General features: G+C 44.2%; 1 protein-coding gene across 2 annotated transcripts in view; it reads left to right on the top strand.

The window, feature by feature from the left end:
* schip1 (schwannomin interacting protein 1) overlaps positions 1–27,845 on the top strand; it is a 197,773-nt gene that overhangs the window by 62,658 nt on the left and 107,270 nt on the right. Inside the window, exons 6-8 of one of the 2 annotated variants that reach the window (XM_041940013.1) lie at positions 3,242–3,274; positions 3,534–3,607; positions 4,098–4,233. In XM_041940013.1, the coding sequence (XP_041795947.1) occupies positions 3,242–3,274; positions 3,534–3,607; positions 4,098–4,233 (243 nt within the window). Of the gene's footprint in view, positions 1–3,241; positions 3,307–3,533; positions 3,608–4,097; positions 4,234–27,845 lie in introns of both variants that reach the window. The other variant, XM_041940012.1, reaches the window with a different exon arrangement.

Genomic DNA, 27,845 nt, shown 5'->3' with positions numbered 1-27,845 from the left:
AGGGGGTGAAGGAGGGATGGGGAACATAAGAGAGCCAGTGGTCTGTGTTTGGCTGTCAGTAGCTCTATTTCCTCTGTTGTTGTATAGTGTACTGTGGGTTCAAGGTCTCTTCTCCATCAGCATCTCTCTCTCCCTCTCTCTTCCTCCCTGCATCCCGCTCTCTCTCTGCTCTGCCTGACTCTACCATAAATCCCCCAACACACACATTTGCACACACACATACACACATATACGCACACCAATCAATACAAGCCTGCTTGGCACTGCCAAAGCCCAAAATGACTATAGATTTTCTGTCGACTCTGCCACTAAATTATGCAAACCTCTGGTTTATGTTCCGGTACTTTTTTGGCATTCCTACTCCAGATATGGGATGGGGTTTTCCACTGAGGCAGGGCTGGAAGGATACAGGGGTGGGTAACAGAAGAGGCATTTGCTCAGGACCAGACACGTTGTTTTTGACTTCGGTTTTGGTACAAAATAGTTGCAAAATGTGTACTGTTATAGATTTTGAAATCAATATGTATTAAGATGGTTGTAAATGTCCTGCTGAAGTCAGGCTTTTGTTTAAGTGGTGAATAATGCGCTCCGGATATCAGTGTTGCAATTTCTTTTTTTGCAAGCACACACACCCACATCTACATGATGAATAATTAAGAAAGGGATGCAAAGGTAACGAAAAAACAGCGCCCTTAATGAACTACTGGGTTGAGTAAAGCCTTAAATGCAACCTGCTGCACATCACTGAAATTAGTATATTCACATACTTAAAGTTGGGATTCACAACAGCATTTAATTGCTCTGTTAGTGTCAAACGTTGTGAAACACCTGAGAATAAGAGATAAAAGGCACATTCTCACAAATGGGCCAAATCGGACTCAAACCAACCTTATTTGCCGGTTCAGTGGAATCTGGAATAATTTTCCCCTTTTTGATGTTGGAACAAAATATGTACAATCAATTTGATCCGAGTTTGTACCTACAAATTACAGTTCTAATGTCAGCAGACGATTATTGAGGCTTAGCGATGAAAGTGCCTGCAGCAGTATGCTATGATCAACATGCAGTCACAGCGTCAAATCAGACTCAACATAATCTCTGTTTGGACCGCTGATGTCTTATTGTTTACTTCTTTCAAGGGAAGACTAAATAAGGAGCTGAGTGGGCAGCGGATGTTACCTTTTGTTGAGCTGTTGATAGACAGGCTGGTTTGTTAATGGAGACGCTTGTGGGTATAAGGTCGTGCGCACGTGCATGTGAATGTGTGCAGTCTTCAAAAGCACTTATATGTACATGTTTGTGTCTGTCATGTGTGTGTGTGTGTGTGTGTGTGTGTGTGTGTGTGTGTGTGTGTGTGTGTGTGTGTGTGCGCGCCTGCTTACGTGTTTGAAAGTGTTTGAGGTGAGCTAATAGTTTGCCTGGCCAAGCCCGGGGCAGGACCATCAGTAACTCTAAGGGGAAATTGAAATGATCGGCTCATTCAGTCCACCAGCAACTCCATTACCCAGACACACACACACACACACACACACACACACACACACACACACACCTTGTTTATACTGGGCTCATCTCTCCATCGTTGCCACTTGCTCATTTCTCTCTCTGTTGTCTCTTTCACCACCCGTGTCTTTACTCTGCGTCTCACTGGCTTGAAGTTATTTTAGTGTCTTTGAAGCTCTTCTGCCTTTATTTCACTCACTTCTGCTCTTTCTTTGCATCTGCTCTGCTTTGCTCCTGCCAGTCTCAAAATTCCCAAATGGCACATTTAAAGGCTGTTTAAAAGTGTCTGGATGTGCCTGTGCGAGAGTGATGGACTGTACAGGAGAGAGGCAGCTTTCTGTCCGAGATAGCATTAAGTCGGATTTGGAAAGGCGGAGGTGACATTGACTCTCAAAGCAGGAGGAAGTTCGGGGAGGCTTGGTTTGTGCAGGCGCCACATCCGCACCACAGTTCTGCTTTCGCAGATTCGCGTCTGATCGGAGAGAAAGTGAGAGGGAGAAACAAACAGACAGAAAGAGATGAAAAACAGCCCCTTGAAGCAGTCATTGATCACTAGTCAAAGTCCTTGATTCTGTCTAATGAGCTGCTTGTTCCTTCTGGGAGGGAGAGTAATGAGAAAAACAACACGGCCTGCCACAGTCAAATTGGACACACGGCCAAACAAGACAGACCTTTTTATTAAAAAGAAAAAGATATGGTGTTGGTGTGTTTAGCTGAAATTCAGTAGGACAGTGTTTCAGTTAGATACATACAGTGTATACGTGCTCATTTACACTTCAAAGGGATACTCTTTCTGAGACCCTTTCATAGTTACTAAAGGGGGAAGCGTATATATTGCTATATAATGAATATTAAATACCAAGACGAAGTGCCAAGTAATCACTGCAGTGCAGCCATTTTTCTTAGAGTGGTAGTTCATCTGAGAGATGTAATGTATTTCTTAGTGTGAGTCTCTTTATAGGCCAGTCTGACATCTAATAGATGCAATATATTCTTTCATGCATACTTCATTATGCATTAATGGAGCAATCAAACAAGAGTCAAATAAAAGTAGGGGATTTTGCAGGTTTCACTGTAAACAGTGATACACACATAAATATGGCGTGGTGCTGCTGGAAGCTGATCCGTGCACTGATTTGACCCTCTTGGCTCATCAGGAAGAACTGCTCCACTTAAACTTTGTTGCTCCCTTGTAATTGAATTAGTCTGCTCAATTATGTAGAGGCAGGCCTGTCCTCATTACACAGCACTATTAAAGCTCGAGGATGGAGCTGAGGGGAGGAGAGCAGCCGGCGAGCGGAGCTAAAAGTCATTTTAGCGAACGTGTAAAGTTTCATCACCGTAATCTCCGACGCGTCTGCCACATCTGTGCAACAACTGTGCCACAGTTCATGAATTATGTCCCGCCGTATCTTCCCGCGCCTTGCCCGTCGATCTGTGCCTGACTTCCCTCTTCGACTCTCTCTGCGCTGCTGGGCCAAGTGGAAACGCTGAACCAGCGATTCGGCCGAGTTCTTCCAAAGCTCACTTCGCTAACTTCACAAGAAAACATCCAACTGAGCCATCCAAGCTGCTGCAGGGCTCCTTGAGCCGAGCACAGTGGTCGCACATCACACACACCTACGCTGTGGGGATCTTCTCTCACAGTGAAGACTGCTCCCCGTGTCTGCACCATATCTGTTATCATTCTTTCTTATTTCTGTCTCTTTGTCTCTCTATTTGTCCCTCTCTCAAACAGGAGCAGCTGAGGAGCCTCCAAAGTGGCTTCAAGCATGTTAATGATGGAGGTTTCCAGCTGCAGAGGTGGGTTTACACACACACACACACACACACACACGCACGCAATAAACACAGAGGCAGAATGAGCAGCCAGCTCTTGTGTTCCTGTGAAAGCACATTTCCCTGCAGATGGGACCAACCCGTCGCTGTTTAATTGCTGATAACCCAGACTGAGATTGGACCTGTGTGTGTGTGTGTGTGTGTGTGTCCTCTGAATGTCCCCTACACCCCTTCCCCTTCTCTCCCGGCTCAGCAATCATCTGACCATGGACCTAGACAACAACATCAATATCAACATGCCGCCCGTTGAGACCAAGGTGTTGATGTGAGTACGTCTTTTGCATGCAGCTGAAAAGGAGCGACTGTGGATTTCATTTTGAGAATATACAGCATTTCTAATAGAATAGAAAAAAAGCTCTTTGGATGCTTGATTCCTTTAAAGTCAGTGGTTCCCAGCTTGACATTCAAGACCCCTCCATGAGGTACAAAGATACATCTGACAAAATAAAGCAAAAACATACCTCTCATTTCTTTATTGTCACATTTCTCTTGTGAAATACAGTTTTTCCTCCTCTATAATTGATTAAAATGAAATAATATAAGGTAATAATAGAAATAAGAGGTCATTTAAATGTTCACATTTGTGTATAACATGTCATAAGAGGTCACAAATAGACATTATGTCATTTTCAAGGTTGCAAGCTGCTGGTCCAGGTCTTGCAGTAGTAATCGGTTGGGATTGGGATTAGTTGGAAAGAATAATGCATGAACTTTAAACGCTCATCCATGTCTGTTCTCGTATGCCATCTCTTCAGTATTCAGCGGGCCTGGCGTGACTTCCTCCAGAGGCAGGAAGTGGAGAAGAGGAGCCCCTCCCCACCCTCCCTCTCCTCCTCTGATAAGATGAGCATGTCGATCAGCATGACGACCCTGTCGGATGGCAGCACCCCGGTAAGTCATGTCTACGTCAAACATGTTCTCCATCACAAATTCGAGGCAATCAGACGACGCTGGGACTGACGTGTGTTCCAGGGGGATGTGCGTCTTTGCTCGGGCAGTTGAAGGGAAATTACGGCTAATGAGCACATGCAGTGATTTTTGAATTTGTGCATCATTTGCATCAGTGAGGCTTTGCATGCACAGACTTTTGTTGTAAGTGTGTAACGTGTTAAGATGGGCTCTTTTGTGCTGCTTTATGTGGAGAATATGGAGCAGTGTGCATAGTCCCATTCCTGTCCAGAAGGGGGCATCATCTCTCAACTAATTTCTTCAGTATGCAGACTCACAACCAGCCTCTTCTCTGCTAGCAGAGAGTAAATATACAAGGATTCACACTGACATAGACACACGCTTTCTCTCACACAGCAACAGCACAGTGAGAATTTGAAATCAGTTAAAACAGCAATTCTCATGCAGCACATCTTCCCTTCATTTAACCAGACCTCAATAAATCCCCAGGATTTTCTCCTCTGCATCTGTTCTGGTCATTATGATTCTATACTGACATCTCCTGCAGCCTTCTGGCTGAATAGCAAGTGTGTGTACACTTCTCTGCTAATCTCTGCGCCTGAAGTCAACAGGCAGGTTAAATCTCGGAGACGACTGGGAGAGTTGTGTGTATGAGCGCACTTAGGTGGTACTTGTCCACTCAATCGCTACAGAGAAAAGCTTTTACACAAAAGAGGACTGTTTGATTTGGATTCTTGTGGATAAAAGGGGGTCAGATGGGTTTGGAGCGGAGAGATTTCAGAGTGGTGTGCGACTGGAATAAATGTGTGCTCTTTTCAGAGCCGCTGGGTTTTTACAGTAACACATGATGTGAGCAGCTGATGGTCGGCGGTCAGGCCAAGGAGGCTGTGGATGAAGCCGCCTTAAGGTTATACACATAACACACATACAGCGCGCACACACGTAGTAAATGTTGGTTGTGTTTGAGGCCCTTTGGGAGAGCCGGGAAATGCTTAGCTCAGTGACTGAGACAAAAGCAGATGATCATCGAGTGTGTGTGTGTGTGTGTGTGTGTGTGTGTGTGTGTGTGTGTGTGTGTGCATGTTAGCTCCCTAAGGTCAAGAATGAGAGAGGTAGAGAGTAAAGGAAGATGAAAAACAGATGTTGCTTCGCCGGTTGAATGTGCTGATGCTGTAGATCGGCTCTCCTCTGTGGCAGACGGAGACGCAGCTCCTCTCATAGGAGTTCAGGACTTTTTTCTTTTTTTTTTATGAACCTGATTGATGGCTGCAGTCCACATGACGTCCACTATATTAACTTACTGCACACACTTTCTCTCTCTGCCCCTTTCCCCCTCTTTCTGTGACTGTCCGGCCTTTAACGTAATGCATTTGGAGAATGTGACAGCTCCACCCTGTTTGAATTTCTAACGTTTTCGTTTCTGTCGACCCAGCGAAAGATACCCGGTCCGCGCCGGGCTCGCACGTGCGAGGACGGAGACACAGTGACGTGGCGCCCATTTCTAAAGTGATTGAATTTGTAACCTTTGCACCTATAGCATCAGTCTTTGACAAAACCTCGCCGCGAGACACTGCGGCACGTGTGTGTGAGTGCATTTGTGTGTCGTCCACGTCAAAACCAAGCTGCAGTGTTTTATCATCCGCGTGTGTTATCAAGACAGATGAGCGTGATGCTCTCAGCAGTGTATGACTGAGGCGCAGTTGACATGTGACTCTTTACTGTGTAAATGATCTTTCACGCTGTAACTTAGCTCACTCATTGCCATGGCAATCCTGCAAAATCGAGCAGCTCTGGATATCTCTCTTTATGATCGATCCCTCTGCTCCATAGCAACACCGTACCAGAGGGAGGCAGAAATTATAGGTTTCATTAAAAAGGAACCTAACAAAACTCTGGCTTTTATGCCCAGATATGAATCAGCTGTCTAAATTTTATTGTTTCATGCCTACACCCCGTTGACCACCACCCCCCCACCCCCCCAACACACACACGCACACACACACCGACCACCTAAATGTACACACACATGCACGCACACCGAGGTGAGGAGCACACACAGACACACCGACCACTGCAGCTTTAATTTCAGACTGTCTCCATGATAGATGTCTTTTTATAGCCAGACATCAATCAATACTGTTTGGGAACTGGCCCAGTGTTTTTCTAGCAGGATTGCCACTAAATTACTTGAAAAATGAAGATGAAAACAAACACCTCGAGAAGATTGAGATGTTTGGTGTTTTTAATTTTGAAAACTTTGAGGCGTTCAGAATAAAGTCCACTTTCCGGTCGTGTTTCTCCGCTCATGGCTGGCCTGCTTATGGAGTGTGGGAGCTGTCCGCTGCCGTGGTGCTGAAATGATGCAGTAGCCACTTTCAGACACTAGAGGGAGATCCTGTATCACGGTGGGGGAATTGTGGGGGGTGGGGGTTGCTCCTCTGGGGAGTGACTGGTCCAGCTGAAACAAACACACATGTTGACATTTTTTGGGAAAACAACAACCACTAGATCTCAGCTCTAGTCCTGAATTTCCTATTAAGTGTATTTGAATATGTGAAAAAAAGGACACAAAAATGCCTCTTTTTGCTTCTTTCTTCAGGCATTTATATCTCTTAAAATATATCTGGGCCTCATAATTCTACAAACATCCAGCTTTTGTGCATAGAACATGAATAAAACTTTATATAGTGCCACGTCAGTTCAACAAGGGTATGATGAAGGTCCATAATGTCTATGTACTTTGTTGACTCTTACAAAACAAAGATGTGTTTTCCTGGATGTGTGTGTGTGTGTGTTGGCTGGTGAAGGGCACACAGGGGCAGGTTAGTCCATCTGGCCTGCTAAGGTGCAGTGAGACTGGGCTCGAGCAGAGCAGCACCACCTTTCCCGTCTGCCAGCTGTCATGCTCCTCCATCTCCGCCCTCTCCATCAGTGCTCTCTTAATGTTCCCCTCCTCCCCGCCTTTTTCTGCCCGGTCATAGTTTATTTTTGCCTTTGCCTTTTCATATTTAATGTCTCCCTCTTTCTCTCGTCTCTTCCTTTGTACCCCTCTCTCTCTCTCTCTCTCTCTCTCTCTCTCTCTCTCTCTCTCTCTCTGGCTCTCCGTCTGTATTTCACTGATTGTCTCTTTATCGCTTACTCGCCCACCTACTGTTCTCTTGGCTTTATCAGGTCATGCAGCTGCAGCAACAGCTATGGAAGCCTGGCAGGAGAGATAAAAGTGGTTAGGCAAAGTTTGGAGTTTTTGTGGAGTTCCTGTGTGTCTACTCTTTATGGACAGTACAGGTGCATAAAGCAGTGGTTGACTCCACAGAGATAAGACATTCAGCAGCTTAAACACCTATTCAGGTGTCCAGGTCAACTTCTGGGTCTGCTACAAGATGTCCTGAAACAACCAGCTGACTTTGCTCTGGCTGACTCAAATTCATCATTACACAAAGCATAAGAACTTCAACAGATTACTGAGCCAGCAGCCTGCACAGACTGTACCCAGTGTCAAAGCATTTAACCCCTCACATTCACTTTCACCCATCTAATCCAATGCAGGGTACAAAGCGTTGCCCTGTCACATCATTTTAATCCTGCCAGTGTTTTTTCTATTTACTGTACAAGACAGCCTTTCAGCCCTTTCTTACTATAGATGGAAGAAAGCTATAAAAGGTCACATATAGTATCACCCCAGTACAACGGTTATTACACTAAGGCCTCAGCATGTTATTGTATGAATGGCTCCCCCTCAGGCTCACAGTGCCCCCATTCTGTTGTATTTACTGTGCATTAACTTCATGCTGCACCATTTACTGGTAGTTAGGCAACAGCAGCTCACCAATCTTCACATAGTCAACCACTGCAACTTTCTGTTTATAGTTTATAGTCTTGGTTTAATATTGTTGAGCTTATTTTAAAGGTATAATAATAATACATATTAAAATAATGTACCTAAAGTTGGGCAACGAGGGAAAAAGGGACCACAAAGCAAATCTAATGTTGTTAAGCATATTAAACATCCAAGTAAATCAGTAAGATAAGAGAAGATAAAAGTTTATGAATCTCACGCCGGGGAAATTAAATTGTTATGTACAGCAAACAATAAAAGAGAGACAGGAAGATCAAAACAGATCAAGTCCCACTTTCGCACGTGATGCATTAAAATAGCAGACAATAACCTGTTCTTTGATGCTGCAGATAATGTAAAGCGTAGATTCTGCATAAACCTTCAGCTTCCTCCACGCGAGGACGTGCCATGCTGCATCTTTAACACTGCCACAAGATTATTCTTAATTATAACCATGTCCGTTATCAAGTCGATGGTCTACTGCACGCTGTGGCCCTGCCGAGCCGTGCCATCTCCCAGTCGCCTCTCCTGCTCCTCTTCCACCGTGGACCAGAACATCCCTGTGATGATTTCTGGTAATTATGCAAATGCAACATAAGGCTTTGGAAATTAATGCTAACCCCCACCAGTCCCTTCGTCACTGGAGGACGGGTGTAACTGGAGCCAATGCTTTTGCAATCCTGTTACTGTAATACCAGGGACAATGCAAAAAGCCTAGGTTGGGCGATTAAGGATTCCCTTGAATTAGTTTAGGTTTATTGAAGCCTCATGGAGGCAATTCACGTGTTTAATCATTCCTCTTCATTCATTAGGTGCAAATTGATTGAAGAGGCAGCCTACACTTATTCCTCGGGAGTGATGCTGGGTCTGTAGGCAGATTTAATTGACATAATCCCTCTTGTCATAAGCTCTCACCTAGATAAGATGCACTGTGTGGTGTGGTGTGGGTGTGCTGGGTCTCCACTGGGTCTGAGGTGGGCCGGGCAGAGTGACAGCAATGGCGGGATGTGAGACGGACGCTGTAACACACCAGCCAAGGTATTGATTGACAGGATCATTAGTGACCCCTCACCACTCCATCATCACCTTGTGTGGAGAGAGAGTCTGGCTCTAGACCTAGAAGCTACAGAATTTCCATCCTCTTCTGACTGCAACCAACCAGACCGCCTTAAGAGAATATCAGCATTTTCTTTCTGTGTACTCCAGCTGTAGGTTTCTCTGTAAATGCTTTAACCCCCTGCACACATAGGAAGGACATTTATATTGCTTTTATAATTATATCAGAGAGATGGAGGCTTCTGTGCAGTAATGTGTAATAGAGGGCAGCAAGGCCCGACTCTCTGCTAATCACCTGTCAGCAGCATGTCAACTTGAACATGGGCCCTTTCACACCTGGGACATGTCATGTCATACGCTCTCTGAGGTGTTTAATACCCATTACGTCCCTGTGACATGCCGGACGTGATGATGTGTGTGCTTGTGATGGAGAGGATGAGGGCGGGACTAAATGCACAGTGAGTCTTTATTCATCAAACCTTGGAGCATGTGCTTTCATAGCACAAGTGCCTTGAAAAGCCGGTTCAGAGTAACACTGCGTCAGTTTAAATAAAAACTGTATTATTTTGCACTGGATTCTGCATGATACCCATCTGTGTGTGCGTGGGACGGTTGTTTACAAATGTTAGCAGCTCTTGCTTCAGAGTGACGTCATGTTGCATTTGTATTATCCGGTAGAATCCACAGGGGGTCACTGTTCTGCTTTGTTGGCAGCAAGTAGCAGGGAGTAGTCCTGGTCCAGCAAAACCCTGGGTCAAAATGGATCCAGGCTCCTCTCTGGAGGGTATTGCTCTCATTCTATACTGGACTTCAATAGAGTATCAGTGTGGATTTAAAAGCAGGATGCATGCAGATTCAGCACACCTGGTCCAAATTGCAGGAACCACAGGGACTCTTGATGTTGTTGTGTCGAGGACCCTCTCAGCAGGCAAACACCCCCCTCTGATAATGCCCGTCAAGGGCCTCTTCTTCCAAAGATGATAACCCATTATCAACATATTTGTAATTAAAAGGAGAGGTGAGCTGCTGTTTTGAATCTCAGTGGCTTATCTAGGATCCTCTCTCTCTCTTTCTTTCGTCCTCTGCCTCTTCTCCTTGAGCCTTTTAATTTCATGACACTTCAATTAAATATTAAAGTGTTTCAGGATTACGTCAGACTTGTGAACAAGCTGCTGGGTTTTTCCAGCCGGCCTTCTATATATAAATTTCCTCCTTCTCTTTTTCTCTTTTTTTTCCAATTTCAGTTTCAACTTGTTTTACTGTCGTGACGTGTGAATCTGTTCGTGTTGCCAGATTATGCAGGAATGCAGACAGTAGATAGAATTCAATGATTTCAATGATAATGAATCCAGTGACCGCCCCGATGCTACAGTATACAGTATGTCATATAAATAATGCACCGTGTGGTTTTAAAGCAAGTCACCTATATAAAAACCTAAGGGAGAGTAGTAACTCATTGTTGCTGGTTGATGTAAATGTATTTTTTCCTGTCAACAGTTTTAATTATAGGTTTTGCAGTGTGCCTCACCCACAACATCCACACCAACAATAAACATTGAAGAAGGAAAATCACTGAAATAATGACTGCAAATGTAAAAATATCTGTTCAGTACATTGTCTTTGTTATGGAAAATGCAAATATGAGACATTTTTATTTTACTCATTTACTCATTTGCGAAGCCCAGCTGCTTTATTCACATATGCTCTTTGCAGTTAATGATGGTGAATGGATGGTAAATGGACTGCATTTATATACTGCTTTTCCACCTTAGGGGACAAAATGCTTTCCAATTTTAGATGAAGAAGGATGTTCCACCCTTGACAAGTCTAATGATGCCCTTATAACCCCATGATCTATTCAAAATCCTCATATAAATCTTTAACTTTAAAACCAAAGTACTTTATGTTGCGCTGTACTCTATATGAGCAATAAGGCAGCAGACTGCAGATGGTTTCTATGCTTCTTCTTCTATGCTTTCCGTTCTTCGTCTCTCTCCCTTTTTCTCATACCAAGAGTGCCTTTCTCTCTCCTCCAATCCCACAACCACTACCACATTACCTCATTGATCCCTACTTACCCAGCAACACAGCCATAATTGATCATTAATGTCTGATTGGGGACAGTGGTGATATGAAGAGCAGCAGATTGATACAATTACGAGTAATCTTAGCTCTGGAATCTATCGATTGGGGCTTTGCAGAGGTAATCAAGGCCAGATTAGCAGCGAAGTGTCACTCTTCGGTCTGAAGACAGCATCCATGTAAGATTCCTATAAGAACTTGAAGTGGATCGTTTGACTGATGGATACATCACACAATTTGCTGGTTGAAGCTGGTATGCATGAGCCACACTTCAGGTTAGCAGAACAGTCAGGGTGGTGAAGAGAACGGACATGGACCGGCAAACCAAGATATAAAACCCTGCCACTCCCTTTGAAGGAGCTTCTTTTAGCTTCTATTATTTTGCAACAAGTGGAAACTCATCTTAGTTACCATAGACACATTCTGAGTGTTTGTTTCTTCATCTGTTAACATAAAACTTAAAAGCATTTTTTTTAATGGATTTGAGTGAAAATATGCCGAAAGGATGGTTATTTGGTCATATTCTGGAAAGCTGATCTGAAACTGGTATTTTTTTTACAACTAGACCAAAAGTGTCCCTAGATATATAATCCACTGAGCACCATGTATTTTGTTTCACTCTGTCATTTGTCATTTTGCATAGGAAAGCTGTTGGTAATAATTATCCCCAACCAGTGGATGTCTCATTTTGGAACGAAACATGATATTTATCACATCAGGCGCTACCTGATTGCAAAATTTAACGACAAAATCTCTGCTGTAGCTCATTAATTTTGCCGCTGCATTTGTTTTGACATTAAAGCGATGTTTAAAAATGTCACCTGTGTAGAGATGAGGGTTAAAACTGCTTTTCATTCCTGTGAAATAAGCACTGCCTTCTCATTACCAGTACCAGTGGTGACGATGTTTTATTAATGGATGAATCATCAGTGGTCATGCTCTCAGCCTCACACATAACATCTCAGGTACTCACACACACACACACACACACACACACACACACACACACCTATATACATATACACGTAGGACGTAAAGAGCTAATGGAAAGTACATTGCCATTGATTTGTATGTGACAAGATTTTGCACATACTGTATATACCAAGAGCTGTTAGCTGTGTGTGTGTGTGTGTGTGTGTGTGTGTGTGTGTGTGTGTGTGTGTGTGTGACACTGGGTGCAAAGGAACAGCCTGCAGCACTGTGCATATCCAGCCTCATTTACCAGATTCCACTCCTCCATTATCAGCAGGATCATTATCCTCCCTGCTCTCTGCCCTCGCTGCCTCACTTCTACTGGGACTCAAGGTGGCATGCAAAAATATCAACACACACATCTCGCTCGCTCACACCCACCCAGAACGCTTGTTATTCAGCACTCTTTCACATGGGAACCAAAGAAGAAAAAAAATAGGTTTTGTGCATGTGCACGAGACAGTAGGTTCTCAGTTTTGTTATTTTTTTGCCACAGTATTCCTGTGACGGTTAGAAAAAAAAAAGGCAAAATGAGGTAAGTGTGGCTGCTTGTGCGTACGCCCCTGACACCAACGGCTTGCAGGCCATGGCTGACGCTGCGTCAGTTTATGCAGATGTGGAGACCCAAGATGAGATTAAGGTCTCAACTCTGCTAGCAGGAACACCGCTCGCTCATGTTCTTCTTTCATGCACATGTATATGACACTGCTGAGCATGATAGAGTGCACTTTATGTTGCACATCAAGGTCATATATACAGTATGTGCTCAAGTGTGTACACAGGTGGGGAGACATGCAGCATTAACCATGGCTTAGAAAAAGATCAGTGAAGGGAGTTAGAGTAACCCACATTATTTCATTGCTGCTCTTGAGTTTTCCCCTCATAAAGTATTTCTTTCTTTGATCGTGTGTGCTGCCGCCTCATTCCTCTTTCTTGTCAAACTGACAGCCGTCTCCCCCTCCATCCCTCCGATTTTCACTGCCTGGTCCGAAGTCGTATTTCTGAGAAGTTCTCTGTGTTGTTATTCAACTTGAACAATCCCACTGCTTATTCAGCCCTGTGAGATCCCGCTAATAGTCACAGTGGCTGCTGAGGCGTGGAGCAGTAGGTTACACCAAACCACTCTGGAAATGTACGAGACAGCATGCGTGCGTTGTTGTGTGCGTGTCTGCGTGTGTTTTGAGCGTGTGTGCGTCTGCTCTCTGAGATGTGACCATCTAAGCTGTGATTTTTATTAAAATACTGAACATGCAGTCTGTTTGAGAGGGAGAGCGGGAGGGTGGGGAGTTCTGCTCCTCGGTTTATTGGTTTGGCATTTAGAGACTGGAGAAATCCCGGGAAGAAGAAGGGAGGGAAATGTATTGAACAGAAGGGAGATAAAAAGAGGGGCGAAAGAGCCTATTCTCCTTCCCGCTGCGAGGTCTGGTCTCCAGAGAGAAATACACTGATTTGTGAATAATGAAAAGATGGAGAAGAGGCTTCCTCTCTCTCCTCCTTCCCTCCTTCCCTTTCTCTCTCTCTCTCTCTAACCTCACTCCCTCACCAAGAAAATCCATCTCTGTAATAATGTCTGTGTGTAGGGAATGATTATGGAGGAGATAAAGAGAGAAATCAGCCAATAAAAGGAACACAAAAACATTCTACAGTGTTATCATCACACAGCCACTCTGCGGGCGAATGGAGATAACATGCTATCGTGAAGTAAACACCTAACCTCTTGCAAAGCACAAAGTCACAGCCTTCTCCTGTGCAACTTTCCCCCCATTTTTACCACAACTTGCACAGTATCCATATCCAATTTAGCAAAGCGGTAGCAAAAAAAGTAAGCTTTGTGCTTAAATGATGCAGGCAGGCGATGATGCGGATTACAAAGTGAGTTTTGATAAAAGAGTTCTAAAGGAAACCTGCAGATGGAGGGAATGAGGGAAATTCCTGAGCTGTGTGGAGCGCCTTCATGCCTCATTAGCCCGGTAAACTGATATCAGCTGTGCCGTCCTTATCATCGCCTCCACCACCGCCTCCTGTCACACAGCACACATCCCTGTGCGCCGCTGATATTACAGGGCCTCCTTATTCAACCAGCGACAAACAGAAAGGGCAAGGAAGTTTGCCTTTAAACTAAAACCCACGAGGATTAAGTGGGGGAGTGTGGCAAGGGGGGAAGTTGGGAACAAGCGAAACAGAAGAGTTGTAGGATGTGAGGAGATGGAACAGGGGTGAGGCAAAGTATCATCCAGAGAGGAGCCACGGTGCAGCGCTGCACCTGCCTGTCGCAAGGGAGACTTCACAGGAAGCGCGGTACAAGCCGTCATTCACAGAACATTACTCGGTGAGAGCGAGCTGTTGTTAGCATGTCAAAAGTGGGGACAGGAAAACGGAGGCGTCAAGGGAAAGATGGTAATTAGGGAGAGGAAACAGCGTTTCTACTGAAATGCGGGATGCTGTCGAGGCGAGGTCTGATTTTTACACGTAATGTCAGGGAGCTTTAAGGTGAAGGGGGGTGCCGTGCAGGTGTGAGGCAGTGGCAGAAGGTTCATACAAGGATAAGGGAAAGGAGAGACTTTGAGAAATGTAAACAGGGCAACCCAGAAGAGCAAATGTTTAAAGTTTAAAGATAATGGGAAGGTTCGTCACTTACAGTGGGCAAGGTTGCTGCGAGAGTTTGAGAATAACCTAAATGTCTTTCCACCTTCCACCATTATGCTTCTGTCCCAGCAGTAATACCCCTCCAGTTTTTCTTGGTTTTGCCCCAACAAGTCCTTCCATTCACTCATGCCCAGAATACCTCCCGGGGTAGACTCCTCAGGACCTCCTAAACTGACCAAAGACCTTACTGGATTTTGGACAGAGAAACCTCTTCTTGTTCCAGGCCTTTCTTTCAGTAAGCCCACAGCTCGTGGCTCTTGGTGAAGACAGGAACAAGCATTTAACCTGTAAAACAAGCTTTTCTCTGTGTCTAAACTCCCTCTTCGCCGCTACAGTCTGATGTTACTGCAGCTGCAGTATTCAGTCGTGCAGTCAATCCCTTCCTCTCTCCTGAGGAACATCCCAAGATGCCCGAACCCTTCCACTTGGGGAAAATGCTGCCTCCTCGCATATTTAGCCTCCTCTCATTGATATAAATGGGATGAACAACGTATGATGCAGTACAGCTCAGCAGCACCAAAACTAAAGCCCCCTAAATGACCACGGGATTGGATCAACACCTCCCTAAAACATGATTTATTGTTGCATGAGTCCGCATTAGTTTAGCTACCTAATAAACTGGGAACTCAGCGTAGAGTTTATCATATTTGTCAAAATTGAATCAACTATCAGCTCTTTTGGGTTTATTTAGTATTCAGGTTGTGTTTGTTTGTGTATTCAGTAAGATAGTACAAACACAGATGACTGTGTACCCTTGTTGTATTCTCAGTGACAGCAGACGTACTGTCCCAGACTACAATGTGTGCACACTCACCATGAAGCGCCTCGGAAACGACGCGTGCAGGATTCACAGAGCAAACAGAGAACGCCCGACAGCTTTGATATAACAACACGTTTCCCCTCACGTACGGCGCCACGGTCTCCAAATCAGTCATTCAGCGAGTTCGCGAACTGCGCAAAAAACTAGAAAGAGGGAGAGAGAAGAAAGCGACACGCTATGTGGGGGTACAGCGAGAGAGGAAACGGCGAATGTGAGGGAAGAAGAGGAGTCTTTCTAGGAACTCTCTCGATCCTGTACAGCTCTTCAGTGGCTTCCCGCTCCTGTGGGGAGAACAGAGGTTTTGCTGAGAAAGGAGATCACATCACTATTAAGACGACTGCATTTTAACTGCTTTGTAGCAATTCACATCTCACCTGGGACCGGCAGAGGTAGAAAGTTCAGCAGGTACAAGCAAGAAGAAGCTAACTAGTTTCAAGACGGGGAAGTTTTCCAGTTCCAGTTGTTTTATTAATCGCAGTACTGGAAGTAAATATCTTGCCAAACGTCGCCGCTATAGGTTCCTCTCTGTCCTACATTTGTGTTAGTCATTTATCGTCTCCTACTCCGTGCACACCAGCTGTTTTGCTCTTCACTGTGGATAAATATTTCATTGGATGATTTCCATTCTCCAGCAGGCAGCTGTCTCCCTGCCATACGTAAAGGCTGGAATATGGAAATGACTGGAGTCTCTCTGGCACAGTAAATGTATTCAAATCACACAGCATCAATCACAGTATATATCTAATACACTATAGCACCATCCCTTATTTGCATATGTTTCAGAGTCTTTTACAAATTCAATATTATACTCTTACAAGTACCATTTCGAACGGAGGGACACTCTCTGCATGCATAATGCCACACAAAAATCCTTATTCAACACAGCTGTGTTGGGTTCCCACTACAAATCCATCTTGTTCGGTGAATGAGTTCAGTCGTGGTAGGCACAGCCACCGTATTTCAGTCAACAGCCGCAATTAAGTGACAAATGACTAAGCAGACACTAATTTGTTGAGCAGGAGTTGATTTGATATGTTGCCGCAGTCAAGGGCATAAGAAGAATTTGGCGGCACAAACGTGCAGCAGGAGTGTCTGCTGGGGGACATAAAAGCTGACATTTGATGAGATCACATCATTAAGCACATCCCGTTTTAGTCGAGTTGATTTATGTGAGCATCTCCTTTTTCCAAACACTCCAATGATATCGTGTAGTTTAAGATTAGCACCTTGATATTAATACAACATTCACCATACTTTGTTCTTCTTCGTTTCTTGTTTTTGCTGCCGTTTAGCCTACCCTCATTGATGAAAATGGGGTTGACAAAATAACAGAAACGCCAATTCGACAAACTGCAGCCTCCAAAAAAACCATACAGTTGCATCAAGCCCAACAAAAAACTGAACATCATGACCTTCAGGAGGGGAAGATATAGTGCAGGACTGTTGTATTACTTTGCATTAGTTTTAGCTAGGTGCACTGAATGAACTGGCAATGTGTGCATGTGCAGGACTTCAGACACGAGAAACAAACACAGGCTGAGAGGGAGATTAAAAGAGGGTTTTTTTTGTAATTTCAAGGCAGGCGGACACATATTTCATCAAGGCCTGTGTGAGCGCGCACAGTCTGGTGTTAGCTCGTGTGAATGTTGGTGTGCCTGCATGTGCTATTAAGTAGAACTCACTGGAGCGTGTGTCCATATGGCTGGCCTCAATGCAGCCAGTGTCATGCCGGTTATGCGCTAAGATTAGCTAATTCACTTTTCGTTAGGGAAGATTGCCCTGCCCAAAAGCTCACTTTGTTCTGTCCAGCACTCTGCTCTCTCTCTCTGAGGCCTGTCTACATTGCTGCAGCTCGGATTTCTGCATGGACTGCGGTCAGAAAGGTCCAAGTGTGATGTGAGAAGAGTGAAAACGTGGCCAATTTTATGACGTTAAATGAGGAGAGGATTCTGCCGTAATAAACGACTGTACGCACGATTTGCCATTTATGTAATGAAGGAATTTACATACTTAATCAACCATATGAGTCTAAGATTTGTTGTTGTTTCCTTTGCAGAACTTCCAGCAATAAATTATTGTATTACATTAGAAAGCAGCAGCATTTGTGATTTCACAATAACGATCTGCCTTCAACTCAGAAAGCCCAAACAGGTGTCCCTAACAGTTTGAAACTGTACCTGCGAGGGATTTTCCATAAACAACTGTCATAACAGTGAACCGGTGCTGATCTCCACACCGCTAAATATCCTGTCGGAGAGAACGCGTAGCATGGTTGTTTGGATCCATTTCAACAAGCAGACCGCAAGTGCTTGACCGTGCACCGTGGGAAGTGGAAATCACCAAAGGACATGGGGGAAACCTTGTGCGACGGGATCAGAAGCATTTACCTTGCTGTGAACAGACTGGGGACTGATGCTTTTGTTTCAGGCTGCTAAGATCATCTCACTTCTGAGCATGTGATGGCATGCGGGTGTGTTTTGTATGTGTTTGTGCATCCCAGCCCCCTCACCCTTTGGTCCCAGCCTAACATATGTCCCTTTGATCAATTCGGATGTTTAATTACACTAAACAAGGCAAGACCGTGTCCTCCATCTGAACTTTTCCAGCTTTGTCTTCTACTCTGTCTCTAATAGAAAACAGCTGGGCATTTAATGGCGAAGGATTGAACTGTCTCATCCCAAAAGGCTTGCTATCGTAGCCGTGTGTGCTCATCTTTTGCTCCTTTGCAGAGGCTGATGTGCACTCGGTGCCCTGTTACAGTACTTACATATGGTTTTTTGCAGTTTATCAACTGAGGCTGTGTTATGTGAGGTGGCAGCATTGCTGGAAGCTTTATTAACACAGATGTTCACCTGATAGACAGAGGAGAAGACAGGTAAAAAATGAGAAAGACAAAGAGTCTAGACACAGAGGATGGATTCCTGTAGTATACAGTGAATGGAGCAGTAGACCACTGTAATGTAAAAGGAAAAAAAAAGATACACCAAGTAAAACATGCATGGTGACAGAGATGAAAACAAATGTGAGAAGAAGGCCGCAACACATTCTGCATGTTTCCCCACCCAGCCCAACACCACTCTGCATAGTCGCTACAGTACGATCCGGAAGGGTGGGGAGAAAATGTGAGTTATGGAATCTGTAATGAATAGTCTCAATGACACCACTAGCTGCCAGATCACATAGTTTAACTCAATCCATCACTAAAGGAACAATTTCTGCTCTTCCCCCGCAGCTGAAATATGAAAATCACAGCCACCCCGTCCGTTTTTAATACTGAAGCCATCGATTCGCTGGCCACTATCTCACCCCAGCCTTAATTACATGGTATCTCATGTGCTATCTGCCCTCCCGTCTAAGCCTGGCCATTATTCAGCATAAGATGAGTGAGATGAGCCCATTCTAATTAAATAAGAGAGAGAGAGAGGGAGGGGGAGAGAGAGAGAGATGAAAAAAGATTATAATACCAGTGTGTGCAGTTTGACCTGGGTGGAATAATGTCTATATTTGGCTGTCACAGGGTTTATGAACTGCTTCGATGTGGAGTCACACCGCCGTTATATATAAGAGTGTCAAAAGATATGAAACCAGCCTCAACGGAGACATCTGCACCAAACAAGTGTTGTTTGTTCAGCTATTAAAAACTGGAATATTGCAATATTTCATGCTTCAGAATGGTATAATAAAGGGCACCCAGAGAAATGAGTTTTTACCTAAAAAACATGCACGCACGGTTGCGCGTGCATGAACAACACGCTGCGTTAGTGATTAGGTTTTACTAGAAGAGGATTTCTGCATTTAGGAGCAAACACTGTGGGATGAATAAGGTGACTTATTAATTGTGAAATTGATCAAATAAAATGAATGCTCTCGTGCAACACTGTGCTGAGTGGATGAGTTTCGGCCTGACGTTGCACATGTACTGTACAACTGAACGAAATTTACAACATCAGGAATTTAAACTGGCTCTTCTGCCAGAAGGCACCTGCAGAGAAAGGAAACAGCTCAGTTTTTGTTTTTTTGGTTTTTGTTTTTGACAGCATGGGTGCTTCTTGAGATTCCTGAAAACACCTCACTCATGGCCCTGAAACAGGAAATATCTATAATCTGTGGCATGTTCTGGAGCCCCTGTCCGGCTGCACTCCCCCGTACCAATCGGTTTCCCTCCATTCGGCATCCATGTGTGCTCGTGTGTGTGCGTGCATGTGTAGGTGGTCCCTGCTGGAAGGCATGGGTCTCAAGCCTTGCGAGTGTTATCTCTTTAACAGAGCATGGAGTGTCCTGTAGAGCTGATCAGCTGGGCAGCCATCTCTCTCACAGTGGGACGCACGCACACACACACACACACACACACACACACACACACACACACAGTCAGAGGCCCTCAGTGCTTTGCCTTTCACCGAAAGCAAATTGAAGAGCTGTAGGTATCCTTTAGGGGAAAACATGTGGAAAGCAGGGATTAGGGTGGAGAAAAGTGCTGGAGGTATTATCGAATGCAGCTTTATTGATTAAAGGGAAGCCGTTTCCTTTTTTGATTAATATCGCTGATGCACATTCCTCCTGGTGTGCCTCCTCCTGGGTGTACTCCCAACAAAGGTCACATGCTGCATAAAGGCTGGTGTGACCAATTTGGCCTTCAGCTTCATACAACACGTCACATCACTGAGGCTTGACTTCCAGGTCGAGGTGAAGAGTCAGACTACTGAGACCTTGACCTCAGATCACCTCCCAACACCCCATCATTGATTTAACAGAGCCCCCTGTGTGTGACCTTGGAGGGAATAAAAGAGAAGATTTATGAGTTTTTCTTCCTTACATGTAATATGGTTTTAGGTGCGGTGAGACACGCAGGGCTAAATCTCCTAGGAATGCAGCGCAGCGTCGTTTGTGCGTTGAATCTTTTATTTCAGGTCGCTTTAGTTTCTTTTTATTTCAGCCCACAGAACATCACCACATGTCCACCTCTATCTACCCTATCGCCTCCCCCTCTCCTCGGGGCTTTGTTCCCTGAGCTGAAGACAGAGGCGGCCATCACGGCTCTGCCGCAGACAGTTTCACAGCAAACAGTGGCCTGTGACTTCACAGTGCTGAAATCAACTCAGATAAGAGGATTATGGGACTGAGGACGACTGAACAGGACGTTTAGTGTCGGCGCCCCGAAACGGCCCCATCAGCCGCTAAGGGTTATTAGCTCCCAGACTTAAAGACTGGCTCTGTCTCTCATTTACTGTCCTCTTCTTTTCACTTTCTTTGCTGTCACTTTCCTGATTCTGCCTGACTTTTCAGGAAATTGTATCCCTTTGCTTTACCTCCCACTGATTTACTTACCTTCTTCCTGCTATTACATCCGCATTACTTTGCACTTCAGTTTAATTTAGTTCCATCCTTCTCTTCTGTTATTCTGTACCTTCCTTTCATCAGTGTGCCAGCGTGGTAGCAATATTGCAGCCTTGATTCATCATAAACTTGTCTAAACTGCTAGTTAGGTTCGTTTGTGTCTGTGTGTATGTATTCTCACATTGTGGGGAATTTAAATCAAGTTAAATTTTAGGGTGAAGACTTTGAGTTAAGGTAAGGGTAAGGTTACTTTAGGTTAAAGGTCAGTTTAGGTGTGTGTGTGTGTGTGTGTGTGTGTGTGTGTGTGCCTGGGGAGGGCTATTTTCCATCCTCTTTTTAGTGCTGTCGATTTAAAGCCGAGAAAATATATGTTCAGCCCTCCTGCCATAATGTATGTGGAATGGCTGAGTGCTGTAAAAAAAAAAAAAAAAAAAAAAAAAAAGAACCGTAATTGCATCGCATCTGAAAGCAGCAGGCAAAGTGACGATCCCCCAAGGACCCCACCCCCCAATACAAGAGGAGACAATTACTCAGAGGGGGACACAGCAACCACCCGGTTGTCCTTATGGAGCGTCGGTCGTGCAGCTTGGACGGATTATGTTGTAACACCACGATGTCCTAAGAAGCAGAGTTTGCGAGCGGTGAAACTTTCACTTTACTTTCTGTTTGCTATGTGAGGTGTAATGTCTGATAATCCACAGTTAACTCGGTGGTGCCGCTCTCTTTTCTCAGTCACAGAATGACTTTTAGCGCCAGTTGGTCTTAATGTCACAGAGAAATCAGCATGACGTTTTGCCCTCAGAGAGCGGAGAGGGGATTTAAGTGGCTGGCTGGCTGCCTCTTGTTTCACTTTTCTATTTGTTTTTAGCATTTTGAGATCATGACTGCGGAGCAGAACACCTCGAAAAATGTTTGATTACAGATTTACTAATATGACCTTTTGCTCATTAGGGACGATTGAGCACGAATGCTGTATCTGCGATGCCCTCAGATACATAGATCAGCGCAGATCCCAACAAAGAAACTCAAAGATGAAATGTTTGTAGCAAGGGCCTCAATGCTTTTCAGGTGTTTAAATGAAATGTGTGGCATCGACTATTAAAAGCTGTCAATTATCAAAAGGTTGGCATCAAATGCTTTGTGACTATGATCATAACTTTGCCATTTATATATTATTTTACCTCCAGAAGGCTCGTGTTAAGGCGACACTGCTGCATTCAAGAGGTTTTGCTCAATGAGACAAGAAAAGGGGCAAAAAGTCTTCTTCAATAGCCTTCTGTTTTCCATGCGGGAGATTAACTCTCACAGCCAGCAGAGGTGGAAGAGGTGATCAGATCCTTTCCATAAGTAAAACTAGCATTCCCTTCATGGAAAAAGTGCTAGTAAAGGTCCTGCATTAAACACAAACATTTTCTAAACATCATTGGTTTAGTATGTAAGATTTTAATCTGCAGCATATCTTGTAACTATAGTTTTCTGATCAATATTGTAGAGTACAATATAAGTAGACTCATAAATTTGCATATAATGGAAATACTACTCATGTGCACTTGAGTAAATGTACTTTCCACTGCTGGCTGGTGTGTTTACGTATCTTGTTCAAGGGCACATGTAGCGTACTTGTGCAGACTAGGGAACATTTATCATTCATACTTCCTGCCCTGCTACTCCCCAACTGGTTTGAGATTCGTTTCCAATCATGAGCCTCATATCCTCTTGAGTGTCAGGCCTTTAGGCAAATGCTTGCCCAATGCACTGTAGGCACTGTGCTTTGGCATGAGGATGGTGTCTCTGCAGTAGCCTCTAAGCTAACTGACATTTCAAGTGATGAGGCGTTACAGATGCAACGCAGAGTCCTCTGCGTTAGCGTATTAGTGAATCAGCACGGTTTCATTTAGCCCAGTACTCAGTCTTAAGTGGGACTCTGGAAAACACGACTTGCCAAGCCGAGGACGTCCACTCCTCCATCACGCCCATGATGACAACACATTAGCTTTAAATGCATTAACACAAAGACGAATGTAAAAACAGAGCTGGGAAATCAATCAGACAGCAAATGGAATGAGTTTGTTTATTTCTTAAGAAGAAAAGGAGAGATTGATGATAAAGTACAGACAATTAGGGCTGAATGTATACGCAGAGGAAGAAATGGAGTCAAGTTGATCGATAGGCAAGAGAACGTCTGCTCCAATCTTTCATATTAAATGTTAACCATGGAGACAAATACCCTCACAGATGAATTGTTTTATTTTGCACACACAAACACAATTAGACATCACTCAGTAAGCAGTTTAAAATCAAAGCCTCAATCTGTTGCCTGTGATTTTTTTTCAGGGAGACACTGCTTTGTACATGTGTACAAGTACACACACACATACACACACGCATGCACACACACAAGCAAAGCCCTCAAAATCAAACCTTGTGCTGTCTTCTCAGTGACATGCATATACAATAGCTCCAGTCGTTTCTAGGCTCCAGCACGCACTCAGTCGGACCCCGCAAGCCATTTACTTGCTCAGCAGGGGGGGTGAAGGTAGTCATTCCCATTCTACTGGAATTCGTGACTCCAATCATCTTTCGCTTGTATCACTCTTGCGTAATTCAGACAAGAAATGAGGAATTTAGAGGAGGTCTTTTAAGTCCACCAAACAGTAAAACCACCGCCGTCACCTCTGGCCTTCGCTCTGCAGTGTCCTGTCGAGGTGTCAGAGGCTCACAGCTGCTATGTTAAGTGCACTGATGTGGACTGTGCTGTTGAAATACGTCATAGCTGTTCTTAGCCTTCACTGAGCATTGCCGTGTCTCACATTAACCAGCCTTGTTGTAAGGTCCTCTGCTCTCAATATGGTAGTCTTGTTGACAGTCATATACTGCACTGCCTTCCCTTTAATCTCCCGGCCCTTTATGTGAAGTGATATTCCCTAGAAAATAAAAACTAAAAAGCTCCTCAAAACTGAAAAATGTCATCTAGGGGCGGAAAATTATTTTCAGATTTTTCTATCTCCTCGGCCAAAGAAAACCAATTTCATTTTTATTGTCATATTTCCAGCAAATGAATTGAGGTTTTTTCTGTAGCGGTGAAAAAGTTCTAATCCTTATTGCTGCAGGCAGAAAAATAATTGAGTCAGAGAGAGGACAACACACATGCACACTCAAAGTTGAAGACACACACACACACATATACACGCACAAACAGAGCTCTGTGACACGTACATACACACACAGACATACATGTGCAGCACACATGCATCTACACAGACCAGCACACAAACACTGTCATCACATGAATATACACATACTCATTCAAATACAGAAATGTACACACACTCACATACACCAATAAATAAACACATGGAGACATAATTGACCCTTGACCAATTTTTTTTATTAATCAATAAGATCTGAAATGTCACAAGTCAGCTTAGTGGCTCTGTGATCCTGTGCTTGAGCTCAGTGGTGCTTGAAGCTAAATGCTAACATTGGCATGCTAACATGCTCGCAGTTAAGAATGTTAACATGCTATCTAACTTGCCATCGTAGCTTACCAAGTTAGCATGCGAACATTTGCTCGTTAGAACTAAATGTAACAGATGAGGCTGATGTAAATGCCATTAGCATTGCTGCTAGCAACTTCCATCACATAGTATTCCTTGTTTTGCAACAAAATATTAAGTTAAGAGCGAATCAGAGAAAAGCACCACATTTTGCAATCAGCAATTTTGTTTGATAAATCCCAATTATTCAATCAAAACTGGTTTAATCTTATGTGAATCAATTAGTACATATATAAAGTACATATATATATATATATATATATATATATATATATATACACACACATATCATATACACTAGGAAAGCACACCCTGCTTTCTGAGCGCAGAGAGTACCGACATGCTCTCTGGAGCAGACATAAACATTGCTCTGGTCTTACTTAGTAATATTTGTGTGCAGACGTGAATAATCATCCGGTGGCGGCCCCCGACAGACTGTGGAGCCGGGGGAAATCAAGCTTAACAGCACCCAGCAGGGACCCTTCCATTCCATTAGCTAAAGTACAGGTAGATCAGCCCTTCCTGCCTGACTCCCGTCATCACGTCCAAAGAGGCAAATGTGTGTTGGTCCATGTTCGCGAGCGCGTGTATGAGCGTGCGTGTTTGATGCCTGTGCAGCGTGAACTCCGGGACAGCTATGGTCACGCTATGCTGCCTGCATACATCCTACCTGATATGCAGCCATTAATCATTGAGCAAGCCCTATAAATACTTTCTAAAGGGATTTCTCTTGTGCCAGAGTGTGTGGCTGTAATCAAGCAAGAGAAGTAGCCCCTTTGGTCTTCTTTCTCTGTCTTTTCTTCTCCCTCTTCCTTCCTCTGTTGTAAAGGAGAAATGAAGGCTGTTACTGAAGCTTTCACCCATATGTGTCCTTGCTTCATCTCTCTGATGAACACTCCCTCAGTCCTGATGAAAAATACTTTGATTGAAGGCGACAGCTGCCAATAGTCATGGATTCCCCCCTCCTCCCCCTTTGTTTGGATGCTTGTGTGTTTGAGCGCGTGCACGTGTTTTAATATATTTGTGTGTTCCCGTGCACGTCTGCCTGGGCTCGTCCACATGCTTGAATGCGGTTGGTCCGTCTGTCAGCCAGCCAGGTTTCAGTCATTAGGAACACATCCAAATCACACCAAGCTGAACCTCTCATCTCTCATTTAGCCTGATGGACACCCGCTCGGGGAACCATGGAGGGAAGACACGTTCCACTCTGTCTGTCCTTCTCGCTCACTCTGTTTGTTTGAGCGTGCATGACTATACGTGCCTGCTCCTGAACGGCTTGAAGGGCACTGAGAGCAGAATCGTATTGTCTCTTTATAGAAAGAATATTTCTAGTCTCACTGTCAGACCACAGCCGTGGATATCAAAACTGAGCAGATATCAAGTTATTCCAGTTGAGCCTGATTGGGACCATCCAGCGTCATTAATGTCGGGTTCGCCTATACCGCTCAGCCTATGTTCCATGACTGCGTGGCACAATATTTAATGAGCTGTGGGCGTAATTACACAAAGATGATTAGGGAGAGAATAGGTCGGCTGTACATCTTCTGAAATGACGGCAGTAAAGCAGCTTAGGGAGCTACCAGCATCGAAGCTCATTCAAAATGTACCTGGTTTTAAGCTTGACATTTCACAGATGTAACAATATAATAGAGAGGGGTAATTTTAATTTGCAGCTTAAAGTTGGTTTTCCAAATTGAGCTGAAATCTCTTTTTTTATTCTCCTGCAGATCTGAGTGAATTGTCCCTTCTAGCAAAGTTTCTGCAAGTATAAGAGATCGGCCTTAAAGGAACAGCTCGGCATTCTAGGAAATGCCATGGAGTTATCCGAGATGAGAGGATCGTCACCGCTCATACATGCCTGTTACGAATATGAAGCTGTAGACAGGAGATGGTTAGCTTAGCTTAGCATAAAGACTGAAAAAGGGGACTGGAAACAAATAGTCCCTGCTATTGCCCCCCTTCAAAACCACCACCACAAGACTCAACCTATGGACATAGCCATAGCTGTGTCTCTCTTTTTCAAGCGTTAATGCTAAGCTACGCCAACCATCTTCCAGCTCCGGCTTCATATTTAACAGACAGGCTCTGATCTTCCGAACTCTGCCTTGGAAAGAAAGAGAACAAGCACGTTCCTCAAAATGTCAAACTATTCTTTGAAGATGCTTTTGGGTAAAGAATCCCAACAGCTATATGTTAAATGTCACCTGTCCTAGATTACCGCATCTGACAACAGAAATCAGTCAATCCATTCACAGACACCTCAGTGTATCATCCCACCCATATCACAGATAGCACAAAGCAGAACAATAGCTGCAAGCTGATCTGACATCAGCATAATTCATAAAGCTCTGCAGGCATATCAGTGTCAGGCATATGCCAATGCTGTTTAATTACTACACAGAGATAATCCACAGGTAATTACTCCTTTTTATTAATTTCCATTTTTAATGTCCCCATATCCATTCATTTACTTTGTCGCAGCTCCTGAGGGGCTGTGGTGGAAAGCATTATGTAGTTTGGGAGGAATCATTTCAATTTTCCCTATTGCTTGGACAGGAGCCATTAGACTGATGTAAATAATATGGTAATTTGGCAAAACCTCAGGCTCAAATTTATTCTATATCCAGCTGTAATATTGTTGGCGCTTAGCCTCGAGCAAGTGCATATCAACGCAACATACAGCCAAGTCTTGGTTCCAAATATTAGGCTCCACGGCGTATTCCTCTGCTTCTTTTTATCCCTTCACTTTCTAACACTTCAGTCCATCTCTTCTGTGTTGAAAGACGTTTGTCCAGCTGTGTTCGTCAAGTGCAGCCAGTCCGAACTCGTGCTCATGGGGTGGTGTGCCTTCTCATTCGTTAGCAGGCCACAATTAATATTATTAGTATTTCTTTACTCAAGTTGGTCTGTTTTGTCAGTACACAAAGAGACTAGAATACTGTGAGTAAGAACAAAGGAGGACACGGGTGTTGAGCTAAAAGCTGTGAAGACAAGACAATGGCAGAGCCACTGAAGACTGAAAAAAGTTAAGGAACATGAAGACAACAAAGTCATTTAAGGGAGAAAAGGTTGTGAGGAAAAGGGGGAGCCAGGATCATTGTGTTTCACCACAGAGCACCTTCCTCAGACATCATTCTTCCTCTTCCAATTAAGCCCTCCAAAAACAGACCCATGCAGACGGGATGGAGGTACTCAGCTACGACCCTGAATGTCTCCCACTGGTCCAGTTTCCCTGGATAAGCAGTGGATCAGTGCAACTGCAGCACTGCTGTGTCAGAGAGACTGGGAC

Source organism: Chelmon rostratus, chromosome 7 (genome assembly GCF_017976325.1).
Source record: "Chelmon rostratus isolate fCheRos1 chromosome 7, fCheRos1.pri, whole genome shotgun sequence".
Classification (NCBI taxonomy): Eukaryota; Metazoa; Chordata; class Actinopteri; order Chaetodontiformes; family Chaetodontidae; genus Chelmon; species Chelmon rostratus.
This window is presented reverse-complemented; position numbering and strand designations above follow the sequence as displayed.